Source organism: Zeugodacus cucurbitae, chromosome 5, assembly GCF_028554725.1.
Source record: "Zeugodacus cucurbitae isolate PBARC_wt_2022May chromosome 5, idZeuCucr1.2, whole genome shotgun sequence".
NCBI lineage: Eukaryota > Metazoa > Arthropoda > Insecta > Diptera > Tephritidae > Zeugodacus > Zeugodacus cucurbitae.
This window is the reverse complement of record NC_071670.1, coordinates 59,498,833-59,512,202: the sequence shown is the minus strand read 5'-3', so window position 1 is coordinate 59,512,202 and position 13,370 is coordinate 59,498,833. Positions and strand designations below refer to the sequence as shown.

Below are 13,370 nucleotides of genomic sequence, written 5' to 3'. Positions count from 1 at the left end.
GGCTTCCCCCTCCAACGACTGTATCCCGCCACATGTCCTTTGTAGATGAGATAGTATGAAAAATCAAAAGAAGTTGGCTTGTTGCCGCGGTTATATAAAATGAAATCGAAGTAAAGTTCTTGTAGCTGTTATCTAGACTCCGTTTGAAGTGGAAAATGTGAATTCATTTTCATCAAAATCAACTAACGGCAGGTCCAGGAATCGATGATTCGTAGGCGATCGGCGATCAAAGGGAGAGGTGAAGGAAATGTCTGGGTTTGTTTCGGTATTTTGGGTTCAACTTGTTACAGGATCCAGAACAAAGTTGAGAAAGGGTCACTCCAGCAAATAAAGCATTTCAGAGTGTATAGACCTAAAGCTGTGTAAGTACACAGCTCTCTGAGTCTGATAGTAATGAAATTATGGTCGCTTATTTGTTGATCTACCAATTTTGATAAAAGTATCGCGCTAGTATTAATTATAGTCACACTTTCGCTCACATACCTTCTTAAGAAGGTAATGGATGCTGTCATTATTCAGGAAGACTATTTAATTTTCGCATATTCAGTATATTCCAAAGTTTGGCAAAATAACTAGGAACCGTATCTAGAAAAATTTGAAGTTTGCAGTTGTGCCGAAAACTCTTTCATAGGACTTATAGTAATATATTTAATAAATAAGTCTCATCCGTGATGTTAAAAAACTGCAGCTTTCCTCACTTTGTTAAAAAAGTATTATATTTTTCAGAACATTTTCCGATAATTCTTAAAAAAACTTACATGACTGTAAGAAGTAAGAAGTAAAAAAGTTGAGCCCAGTTAAGCGTCGGATAAAGCGTAGCTGTTTTATCCAGTACTCTTTAGAGTAGAAATCAGAATCAAATTATTATTGATATTTTTTCTAAATAACATTAATAACTATTTTTTTGAGTAGCAATTTTGTAATAATAAAACTCGAAATCGAAAATTGTATTTATTAAAAATTAAAATTGTAACTCTAACTCAACTCTGAAATCAAAAATCGCTAATTAAAAATTTTCTCTCTCTCTCTTCATTTTTCAGTCGCACGCATTCAAATTTATGCTGAAAAAATGTATTCGAACGCAGGATAGCAGACACACCAGCCTAACAACCAACCAACAACTGCAGTAACAACTGAAATTTCGCATAACTGTTTTTTTTGTTTCGCCGACGCTAAAAATACCGCACGCATGTGGCAACAAAATTCGACGCAACAACACCACACAATTTGCATTTCAGACACAATAATATTTACGATAACAACAACAATACCGGAAGCAACAAATTGCCACAAGCGGAATTGATAAGTGCACACCGGTACATAACAACGCACCCCAAAACTCCCACCCCCCAACAACAACTACAACAACGTGCGTGTCAAAGGCAACTATGCATTTGAGACACCACAATAACAACGATGATGAATGTGACAATTCAATATCATCAATAAAGGCGACAACTGCAGCTGCAACAGCAAATTTTCTATGCCACACACAACAACGACAGCAACAACAACAGCGAGTAAAACAGCCAGAGCAACAAAGTGCCAGTGCCAGTGGGAGCAGGCATAATAAGCTTAGCGGCCGTCGTTGTTACACCACAAGCGCAGCCGAGCAACGGCAAAATGTTGCACAACAAATACGAAAATGGTGCGAACGACCACGAGTGTCACGAGCGGCGGCAACAACTCGTGTAGCGGCCACATTTTTACAAAATAGCAACTTTTTTACTTACGCTTTAGTTGTTGTTGTATTTTTAAGCAGTTGCAATGTGGCAAGTGTGTGTGCGAACCATGCGCCAATTAGTCAAATTGTAAATACAAATAACAACAACACCAGTAGTAGTAACGATCCAACTAACAGTAATTATGGCGATACGGTGAAGCACCGCACAGCGGATACCTATCAATATGATGTTATTAACAGTAACAGCAACAGCAACAACAACAACAACAATAATAATAATAATGAAAATTACAACCACAACAACACGGCTGTCAACATCATACTAAGTGATTATAGTGAAGCCTTCGCCAGCCTAGTAGCCGCGGGGCCACTAACAGACGCCAACGACAGCGGCAGCAGCAACGAAGGCAGTGCGGGCGAGAGTGGTACTCTCATTGGCGGTAATAATATTACTAAAGCCTCATTATATACGCAAAATGGCGCAGCGTCTAATGATGATGCGCTGCCGTTCGACCTGTCCGATGAGCTATTGGATAGCCTGCGTGGCACGCACAGCTTGCCGCGGCAACCGATGTATACGAACGATTTTGCGGTGCACATACCGGCCGGCAGGCAAATGGCCGACTTAATTGCCAATAAATATGGATTCATCAATGAAGGCCAGGTGAGTGATATCGTGTGCTTTGGCCAGGTGATGTGTGATTGTGAGTGAGTGTATGTGAAAGTGTGGCTTATGTGTTGGTGTGCGCAATGTGAAATATGGCATGATATCAGAAAATAATGAATTTTTAAGTTTGGGGCTAACTTTGACAACATTTTGCATGCTAATTGCCTTGGTGATAACTGGGAGCGAATTTGAAGCCTCAAAAAGCTGTAATATTAGGTTGGCAAATATCTCCTTACCGCTTTTTTGCTCTTTATTCAATGCTTTATAAAAAGTGTTACAGTGTAGGATTTAGTTCAAATATGCACCGTTTCGTTCGATAATCTTTTTCCATCTAGACGGCAACTTCATAATACACCTCTCTCTCTCGTAGAAGGCCCCCTCTTTATTTGAGAAGAACTCGGACAGCCACTTTTCTCAAGCCGCTTTTGAATTCTACTTCACACCACCAAGAGCGTTCGCCATGGACAGGAACAGGTGGTGTTCCCAATCCGACCTCTCGTAGCTTCTGACGAGTCATCAACGAAGTGTGTGGTCTGGCGTTGTCCTGGTGGAACACTGCACCCTTCCTGTTGGACAATTCTGGGCGTTTCTGGTCGATCTCCTGCTTCAAGTGGTCCAGTTTTTCGCAGTACATGGTAGAATTAAGCATCTGGCCATATGAGAGCAGCTCATAGTTAATGAAGCCTTTCCAATCCCACCAAACACACAGCAAAACCATCCTGGCCGTCAAACCCGGCTTGGTCACTGTTTGGGACGATTCACCGGCCTTAGACGATGACCGTTATCGCTGGATATTTTCGTATGTGATCCATTTTTCGTCGCCAGTCACCATCCGTTTCAAAAATGGGTCGAGTACATTCCGTTTCAGCAGCATATCGCAGGCGTTGATGCGGCCCAGAAGGTTTTTTTGCGTCAAATCATGCGGCACCCAAATATCAAGCTTATTTGTGTATCCAGCCTTCTGCAGATAGTTTAAAATGGTTTGATGACTAACTCCCATCTCCTGGGCGATATCACGAGATACCACATGCCGATCTAACTCGATGTTTTCCATGATTTGATCGGTATTCGTCGTCACAGGTCTTCCGCCGGCTAGCTTATCCATGGTAGTTTTCACCCCTGAATCGTCGAAACCATTGCTCCGCGGTTTGAAGTGATAGAGTACCATCCCCTAAAACACCATTAATCTCATGGAACGTGTCTTTAGCCGATGTGCCTTTAAGGAAGGAGAACATTAAAATAGCGCGAATTTCGGCATTATTGAACTCCATGTTTACACCTCTATAACTGTTGAACGTAATATCCAAACTAATCACGCACAGCGTCGTTTTGTAGGTTAGGTAAAGACCTTTCAAAGATTGCGCTTTATATATAGCCGCAAAATTCAAAAGACGAAAAGGCGGAAGGGGAATATTTACCAACCTAATATCATGGTCTTTAAGGACTGGAATGACTAAAATAATATTTTTTATAATTTTATAAGGATTTATATATGATAAGACCAAAAAACTGTAGTAACTATATAACTCTTTTTCAAAGATGTTCATTCACTCTCTTTGTCAAATATGTTATACTCGTACTTTCTGCCTTGACCAAAACTCATCCGAAATATTGGAGAAAAAAAATTATTTTGTGTAGAATGAGGTTATTCCGCCTAAATACTATGTATTCTTAATTGATCAAATACAGTTTTTATAAAAAGCATATACTGCTGGAAACCCCAATATAGATTCCAATTCTGATCTTGTCCTTTAAGAAGCAAAAGTTTTCTTCTTTAAGCATATATGAAACATTCATTGCGAAGAGAACATCACGTTGCATCAAATATTGAGAGCATAACCCACAATTTGAGTTAGGCCCTCCCACCAGCCAGCTTAGTCACAGTCCTTGCCTCTCTTCTATTATATCTCTAAAATTAATTCTTCACCTGATAAAAGGGGATCCTTTTTTTATTTCTCATACGATTTTTTCATTATCAAAAAGCTAGATGACCGAATTCCCTCTCAAGCACGATTAGAAACGCTTGCTGTCGGGCATACTTTGCCTCCATTTTAGGAGGAGAATTGTTAAGGACTAGAAAACAAAAATATGTTAATGATTTTATTTTTCGGATATATTAAGCCTTGTCTATTGATAATATTTCTATTCTGAATATATATTCTATTTCGCAAATAATAATAAAAGAAAGCTTCCGGAAAGACCTTTAATGCGTTTTATACCTGCTTTACAATATTTTCTCTTTTCTAAATTTTCGGTACGTGGCTTCTTAGATAAGATTAACATTTTTTTTCTTCGCTAATTATATCTCCTCAAAAATTATTAGTGTAACCAATATCTCAACAACATACAATTCAAAATCCCTGACTAATTAGCTTTTGAGCCCATAAGTAACATACAATTAAACAGAGTTTATAAAATCCCTACAAATTAGTACAATATTTCTAGCTCATGTCTGAACGCAGCCCAAATGACCACAAGCTATTTTCTAATATTCTCAATTTTAGTCGATTTTCATAATTTATGTCTTGATTTACGAGATGCAGTATAAAACCAGAAATTTGCCGCTATTCACAGCAGTACTACCTATATATTCGTATACTATAAATGAATATGACCGCCTCTGCTTTGTCGAATACCCCACAGAGCGCAAATTAAATATTATTTATTGCTACAATGTCAATAATAATTTTATTGCAAAGTCATGCAAGCGGAAAGCAACAAAAACCGTCCCCACAATGACCAACATAATTTGGAAAAAGCGAAAAAAAATATCATTTAGCAGCTAATTTGATGGCATTATATTGGTGGTGAGCGTGTTGGCCGAAATTACGCCATACATATGTATGAGTTCACACACACACTCAGATACAAAATATTATTTATGCACTTTCCATGTGTTTTGTGTGTGTGTGTGTGTGTGCGCAAATGCTTAAATAAACTGTTAAAATGGCTGTTGCGAACACTCATACACTCACACAAAAAGGCGCTCATTTTGCCATTGTATGAAATAAGCAGCTGCGAGTCCTTTCTACTGCCGAAGCAGTATTATATTCACCAATTTACATGCTTTAATTATTGTGGCTTTTGTTTTCGCAAAAATTTCACTTAATTTTCCCAACGCTCCATTTTGCTCTGGCCATTTCAGGCGAATGTGTAAACAAGGCAATTTGATTATCAATAAAATAAACACATTTGGAAGGAGTGATGGTGGAAGCAATACCAATGGCTTGAACATAAATTGGAAATGTGGATGCTCAAATGAAAGTTGTGAAATTCGTTGTATAAAAATACTTTTTTTTTTTAGTTTTTTGTTTAATAAGCAGCTAATTTCTTATATTTTTTTTACGTTAAAAAACAAATGATCAATTTCTACGATAAAAATCTTTCATAGTTAAACAATAGTGGATGGCCTCAATATATAATATTTACTGATATCTCTGTTTAATGCTTGACAGTACTCAAACTCTGGAAATGTATACCTTTCACACCATAAATTTCTCCACTAAATGAATATTAGCTTAGTTGGAGATAAGTTCCTCGGTTTCATCACTCTTCCTAGATACATGCAAGTTATATTGATGTTGCTGTTGTTGTAATTGTACAAAATATTTCCGAATTTATTTTGTAACTTTGGTAGGAAAATATAATTTAATTTGTTCCATATACTAATTTATCGCATGACATATATTTTTTTTTTTTTTAATTTTATATCATGATACAAAAAAGTTATGTGTGATGCGCTTTTATTTATGTATCTTTCTTGTCTGCCTAGATTTTACTATAACTATTTTTATTTTTACTAAACTATATTTCTCAATCACACATATAAAGACCTTCGCTAAAAGCTTACGACTTTCAGATATAATATCGCTCTTCTTAGGGCTATTGGTACTCAAAAAATATATGATGGATTCACCTTGTATGTTGTTCAAGATAGGTTTTCAAGTGTGATTTCAAAATTGTAAATACTCGATATCATACCCCTTTACATAAAGTTTTTTCGTCCGTATGACTTTTTGACGATGATGAGCTGGTTTCCAAAGCTCTAGATGCGGAAGTTCGGATGCTTATGGCTATAGTATTTATCCAAAAAGGAATATGAAACCTTTTCGAAAGTAAAATGTAAGAAATAATAATTGTATTTGTCAAACTGTAGTTTCCTCTAGCGCTTTCGTTACCGCTAAAGCTTCTTAATCTTGCAAATAAAAGTTTTATTTATTATAAAAAAAAATATATATTACTTATTTTTGTCTTTATATTTATATTTATTTACTGCATATATTTTTATTTGAACTCTTGTACACTCATATTTCTTATTCTTATGTTCTATACACCCAAGAATATGTACAGATATATAAATTTTCATTTGTAACTAAATACAAATACATATATGAATATATTGTTTTCTAAATATATACTAAAGACAACCATATTTATTTCTTCCTTTGTGTTTACACACTCACAAATGTATAAGTTTTACATACACTTCTGGCCGCCTGTCATAAATTCGATATTCAATAAGTAATGACTCTCCAGTGTGCTATGTGTTTCGCAGTAACAGCAACAAATAAATCAATTTTGGATTTATGTTTCCGGAACTGAAATGTTACAAATAAATATTCGAAACAAACAAATAAAATATGCAATAAGGCTTAGTAATTCGGTTAGGGGTTGGGGAAAACTAGTCATAGTGGACGTGTAAACACATACACTAAAATTACATGAATTTTTTTTGGTAATTCTTTTTGTTGAGCTTTAAGCTTGGCTAAGCTTTTCTGAAAGCTTTCGAAAGCTTTTTAATTTTTTTTTATTTATTTATTTTTTTTTTGTTTTTGGGTTCTATAAAGCTATATGCCATCTACTAAAAGAAATTTGCCATTATTTTCGACGGTTGTGAGTGGCGGAGGGTTTTCATTTCAAATATTGAAAATTAACCAGAAAAAATTTAATTAAATTTGCCAATACTTGGACTTGATTAACTCGCCAGTCACAAAAGAGAGTATTATTTGACTCTAATGAGTACTACATTGATATAATTTTAATCAAAAGCTAGTGAAGTTGATTCGAGAGTTATATAAATATAACCTAGGATCGGTGTTCTCTCAACTAGCAAAACATAAATTTTAAGGCAGTAGAAATGATTGTAGAATCTTTTAAAATCTTAAAAATGACTTAAAACTTGTTGGTTCCTCGATTTCTCGAACAAAATAAAGGCACCTTCCGTAAATTGTCTTGTTCAATTCAATTCTCTCCTTCTTCACATGTAAATAATATTGAAATGTTAAGCAGCTTTATTGCAAGCAAATTAATCATGTGTATGAATGTGCCATACAACCACCGATGCATGTCGACCACTTTTCTGGACCGCAAATTTGCATACAATGTAAATATAACCTAAAATTCGCTTTAATCCGGCTGCCTTTAATTAACGTTGCATACTTTGCGGGGCTGCCCGTTCATGTCAAGCATTGCAAGCAAGTGCTAATCACTCATACGATGCACTTGGTTTTCACACATTTTGAACAAATTTCAATTAAAATTTATACAGCAACGAAACCATAAATTTCACTCGTAACAAATGTTATAAATAAGCCGCTTTCAACTGGAGTTGCTTAGGCATGAATTCATTTTATTGTTTGTTTGAATATGTGTGTGTGTAGATAGTTTTGCAATTTGCTGTTATTATTGTCGGCTGGTGTGTTTGTATTTAATTTACTTTATATGCAAATTTATGATTTTCATAAATACTATTATGATTGCCAACACAACCAACTGACCTGTTTGTGAGACATTGCATATCCGGTGCAAATAACTGTAGTTGTTATATAAGATATTTGAGTAAGTAAATGAGTGTTGTTGTTGCATGATGAGCAGGGTGTTCTTTCTGTGTTTGAAATGCAAAACATTTGCACTTGTTAAACTGAAAATGTTCAATAAATCAGACCAATTTGAAATACATTCAACCACGAAACTTGGCCTAAATAAGAAGTATGCATATGCAACACCCTGTTTAAAAAAAAAAATAATTTTCTCATTTTATAATGTCTTTGAAATGCAATGACAAATTATAAGCCAAGATAAATATAGAAATGCGACATAAGCTCATTCGAGCGTAAAATTAATTTAATAGTTGCATTAGTCTTTTGTGAAGAATTCATATAAATGCTTCAATGATTTCTTATTTGATAGTGCGGAGAGAAAATAAACTGAATAAAAACTATTTTGAAAGTAAAAAAAGCAGGAAATAAGAAAATGAAAAAAAAAAAATTTTGACATTTAACCAAAGCAAATTTTTTTTTAAATAAATGGCAAACCCTGAATTTTCTTTAATCCGTATGTATGAATATAATATATACATATATAAATATAATAAATAAAAATATATTACGTGGTACACCTATCTTCAGAGAGATTCTTTTAATTTTTTTTTTATTTTCCTAGATGGATGGCAACTCTAAAAAATATTTTTTTCCTATAAAAAATAAAATAAAACACATTTGTTGTGGCAACACTCCTAAATATGTGTAGTATTGTAATATGCAGAATAATATTTCATTCATTAAGTGAGTAATCATGCCCAATTATATAATTTGACTAAAAATATTTCAAAATCGCTTGCTGGTGGCAACTCTAAAAAAATTTAAACTCGATTTAGTTACTAGAATTGGAAAATAAGTTATTATTCTTGACAAATTTTAATTTATGGTTCTCAATACTTCAATAATAACCATTCAAAACTACGTGGCAACCCTATTTAAAAGTATTTCTAAGGTTTTTTTACTGTTTACCAGTCAATAAATATTTCCTGCTAATTAAATTTCTGTATATGTATTATTCTATATTCCCAACTGGGTCCTCCCTGGAACATCTCAAGCATTTCCACCGCTTTCTCACACTCTCTCTGTAATTTTCGCCTTGCCAGCATTCTTTCTCACACTTGTAAGTCTCTTATTTACTTTTGCTGCTTTTACGAAATCATCATCGTCTTCCCTCCATCGTCATGGAGATAAAGTTCCGAACAAAAGCGTGTGCATTGCTTTAGCATACTTCAAATACCGCAATCAAAAACTCGCGAACAAATATTTGGTGTCTATTGACGTTGCGCTCACACATACATACAGCCACACATATGCTTATGAGTAAATATATGTTTGTGTGTGTGTGTGTGTAGAGTATGGAGAGTGCGAAAGTGCAAGCATGTATGCGTGCTGTCACAGCCAATTCACAGTTTTGGTGCATGCATTTTCTTGGCGTTTGTGCAACGTGATGCAATTTTCAATAGCAAATAATTTGTGAATTCCCCAGCATATGGGCATGGAACGTGAGTAAAAATTTACGGTAAACAGCTAGTGTTTGTTTGAACTATTTGTATGTGTATGTGCGTATATGTGTGGGTAAATAAGAAAATTTGCATATTTGTATAGTGACTGAGTGAAGTTCTTATTTGCATTTGATTTGAAGAAATATAAATATGTATTTTTGTTAAGATTGAAAGATTTCGAAAAGAGAAAAAGAAAAGTTATTTAAACTTAAAAAAAAAATATCTAAATAAAAAAATAAAAAATAATAATTTTTTTTTAAATTCACTCTCCACTTATTTTATATATTCATTAACAATAATATGATATGCCGTTTCGAAATTTAATTCTCAACTGGAGTTTATCTGCAGAAAAAATGTCCTTCTAGCCCTATATCAATTCTCAGTTCTTTCATAAAGATTCTTAAAATATTCAGTAGACTCTGCTAACTCTCCATTGCATCCCCACTTCTACTCAAATCTCACCTTCTAACATTTCCTACTCATCTCAACATAGTATCTAGTCTAGTGAATAGCACACAAATATTAAATTCAACTATTACTCGCATATACATCGCTATTACCTATTATCTTGAAAATACCATTTTACCTTGAACACAACTCCTTCATTGACCATGCGACTCAGCACATTTGCTCCGAGTGTTTGCCAATCAAAATGCTACTTCAGGCATTTGGCCAGCGCACATGCTATTGGGAATTACCAACAACATACTCTCTAACAGAAATGTAGAAGTAAACTTAAAAGAAAAAACAACAACTAAAACACACACACTTATGTACAGTAAATACATGTGTGCCGAGTAAATTTTTGAAGTAAACCACTCTAACGGTAAGTAAAAGTAATAAACATCTTGTTAGTAAGTGCGGAGCAGAGTGAGGGAAGAACATTTCTCAATGGTACGTTCAGATTTCGATTTTCTGATTTTTGATTTCTGATTTCTTCTGCATTCATTCGTTCGAAAACTTTTCATTACACGCCCAAGGGTATGCAAGTGATTTTTATTCAACGTGGCACACACATACATACAATACTGTGCTATTGGCAATTTGTTTCGTGGTGACCGCATGGCGTATGAGTGACTAAAATTGGCTATGAGTGCTTGGGATTTCAAAAGTGTTGTGCAACGGCTGTGGTTGACTGTTGAAGGGTGAAAACTTCTTTAGAGAGCGTTGTTGTGTGTAAAGATTGATTTTGGTGTGCTTTCGAAAAATATTTTATTTTGTAATTTTAGTTCAGAATGCAATAAAAACCATTTTACGGTTAATAATAAAAAAAAAATATTTTACCGAAATCGAAATTATTCAACTAATTTCAGCCAAATTAAAACAACTTTTTAAATAAAATTTTATTTTATTTTATTATTTACTTTCAGGTTGGTTCCTTGAAAGACTATTATCTCTTCCATCATCGTCGGGTCGCCAAACGTTCATTGCGTATCAGTAGCGAACACCACAGCGCCTTAAATTCCGAACCAGAGGTGAGTATTCAAAACGTTTACTAAGTAGAAAACATTATTCTTCTGATCTTAACAAACATATCCTTCAAAGTACATATGAAGTCAATACATTTTTAAGAATTTCAAAATTAAATAAAACAATAACATTACCTACAATTAGGCGCTTTTACAATATAACTTTGTTTTATAATTTATTTAAGATTTAACCATTCTTCTTTAAATAAAAATAAAATTTTACTATTTTCTTACCCTCCAATTCATTTTAGGTCCGATGGATGCAACAACAACATGAAAAATTGCGCCAAAAGCGTGATGGTTCCTATACCACTCTACCGGGCTACAGTCCATATGATGTGATAAGACCAGGTACTGGTTTTGTGAGCTCACCAGGTTCTCGCCTAACATATCACCCAACCGCGTCGGCGCGTAGTAGCTCAGCTTTGTTGTCACGCGCTCCACGCATACAATATCGCGCTGCCACATCGCATAACATCTTTCCGGATCCCCTATTCAAGGAACAGTGGTACTTGGTGAGTGAAGTATGTAAGAAATTTTGTTTTATTTTTCCATAATTTTATTTAATCCTCACCTTATCGGGCTGTACTTGGTGGGGTAGCGGCTGAAGTGGTTTTTAAAGGTTTACTTTGCTATTGTTTTTATTTGGTTACGATTTTGAATATGTATATAGTATATACATTGTAAGTATGGTATAATATCGGGCAAATAACTTTTTTTTTCGATGGAAGTATTCACGACGAAGTTATCCTAAATGTAGGCAACACTAATACGAAAACGTTACATAAATTTCGGAGCTTCAAGTATTAAACTTACATATATTAAAGCATATATTATCGTTTGAATCCTGGTTTATATAAACTCCCAATAACAACCTCTTTTTAATTTAAAACCTCTTCCTCGGAAGTTTGTTTGGCTTAATTTTTATTTGAATCACAGTTTGCTCGTTTTACTAAATAAATCTGGTAATGTATATAATTATCTTATGTAAAAATATATTTTATTTTATTTTATTTTAATTTTTATTTTATTTTATTTTATTTTATTTTATTTTATTTTATTTTATTTTATTTTATTTTATTTTATTTTATTTTATTTTATTTTATTTTATTTTATTTTATTTTATTTTATTTTATTTTAATTTATTTTATTTTATTTTATTTTATTTTATTTTATTTTATTTTATTTTATTTTATTTTATTTTATTTTATTTTATTTTATTTTATTTTATTTTATTTTATTTTATTTTATTTTATTTTATTTTATTTTATTTTATTTTATTTTATTTTATTTTATTTTATTTTATTTTATTTTATTTTATTTTATTTTATTTTATTTTATTTTATTTTATTTTATTCGTCTGATTCGCCTCTATCTCACTAACCCGTTGCTCACGTAATTCTCACACACCCTCTCCTCGCCTCGAATGCAACTCAAAGCCTTGGAAAGTGCTCCCGCATTCATCAGATTTATTGGATTTTCGATTTGACAATGCCACTAAACCAACAGCCAAACAAAGCTAAACTAACAACAGCTCACTCACACAACACAGACACAAGCAAAGCATTGAAAAAGCGAATCCACAAAGCAACGGTAAATAACGAAATATAAATAAAGATTGCCAGCAAATGCAATCGCACCGACAAGGGCGCGACGATGATACGCGCTGCTAAGTTGTAGTTTTACACCGAAAAGGTAAACCAACTTGACAATGCACCAAGACCAACCAAGACCAAGCGCAGCAACAATAGAAGAACACATGCACACGCTGCAAGTGACAAAAGTGAGCGTAGAAAGAAGAAGAATAAAGCTAACCAAAGGTAGCAAGCAGGCAAACAAGTCACTCAGGCAGCCAGCAACCACACAATGATGCCGCCGACGTCGAGCAAAGAAGGACCACCGACGCTTTGTTGCACGGATCTTGTCATATTATCCTTGCCTTGCCGCCAGGCGTTGGCAAAGTTTTAACCGAGAGAAAAACTGTGCGCAAAACTGTGAGAAAGTGCAGAAAATGAAAACAGGAACTACTTTCAGTTGTGCGGTTACCCACAGCAAATGGCAAGTTCAGCCGCCAGCATTTCTCTGCACTAAGATTTATATGCTTAAGCCGCACAAGTAAGCAGATATGCAGTAGACCAGTAGTAGCTAGTAGCAAGCGAGTGAAAGTAAGCATAGAAGACGAAAGCGCTGATAAAAGGAATACACAAACATTATTTATACTCGTTTATT

At 34.1% G+C, this 13,370-nt stretch overlaps 1 protein-coding gene across 3 annotated transcripts in view; it reads left to right on the top strand.

The window, feature by feature from the left end:
* LOC105209953 (furin-like protease 2) overlaps nt 1–13,370 on the top strand; it is a 297,953-nt gene that overhangs the window by 235,607 nt on the left and 48,976 nt on the right. For all 3 annotated transcript variants that reach the window (XM_054230791.1, XM_029038848.2, XM_054230790.1), the window contains exons 3-5: nt 1,041–2,348; nt 11,043–11,147; nt 11,393–11,656. In XM_054230791.1, coding sequence (XP_054086766.1) covers nt 1,389–2,348; nt 11,043–11,147; nt 11,393–11,656 — 1,329 coding nt within the window. In that variant the 5' untranslated portion in view covers nt 1,041–1,388. The remainder of the gene's footprint in view (nt 1–1,040; nt 2,349–11,042; nt 11,148–11,392; nt 11,657–13,370) is intronic.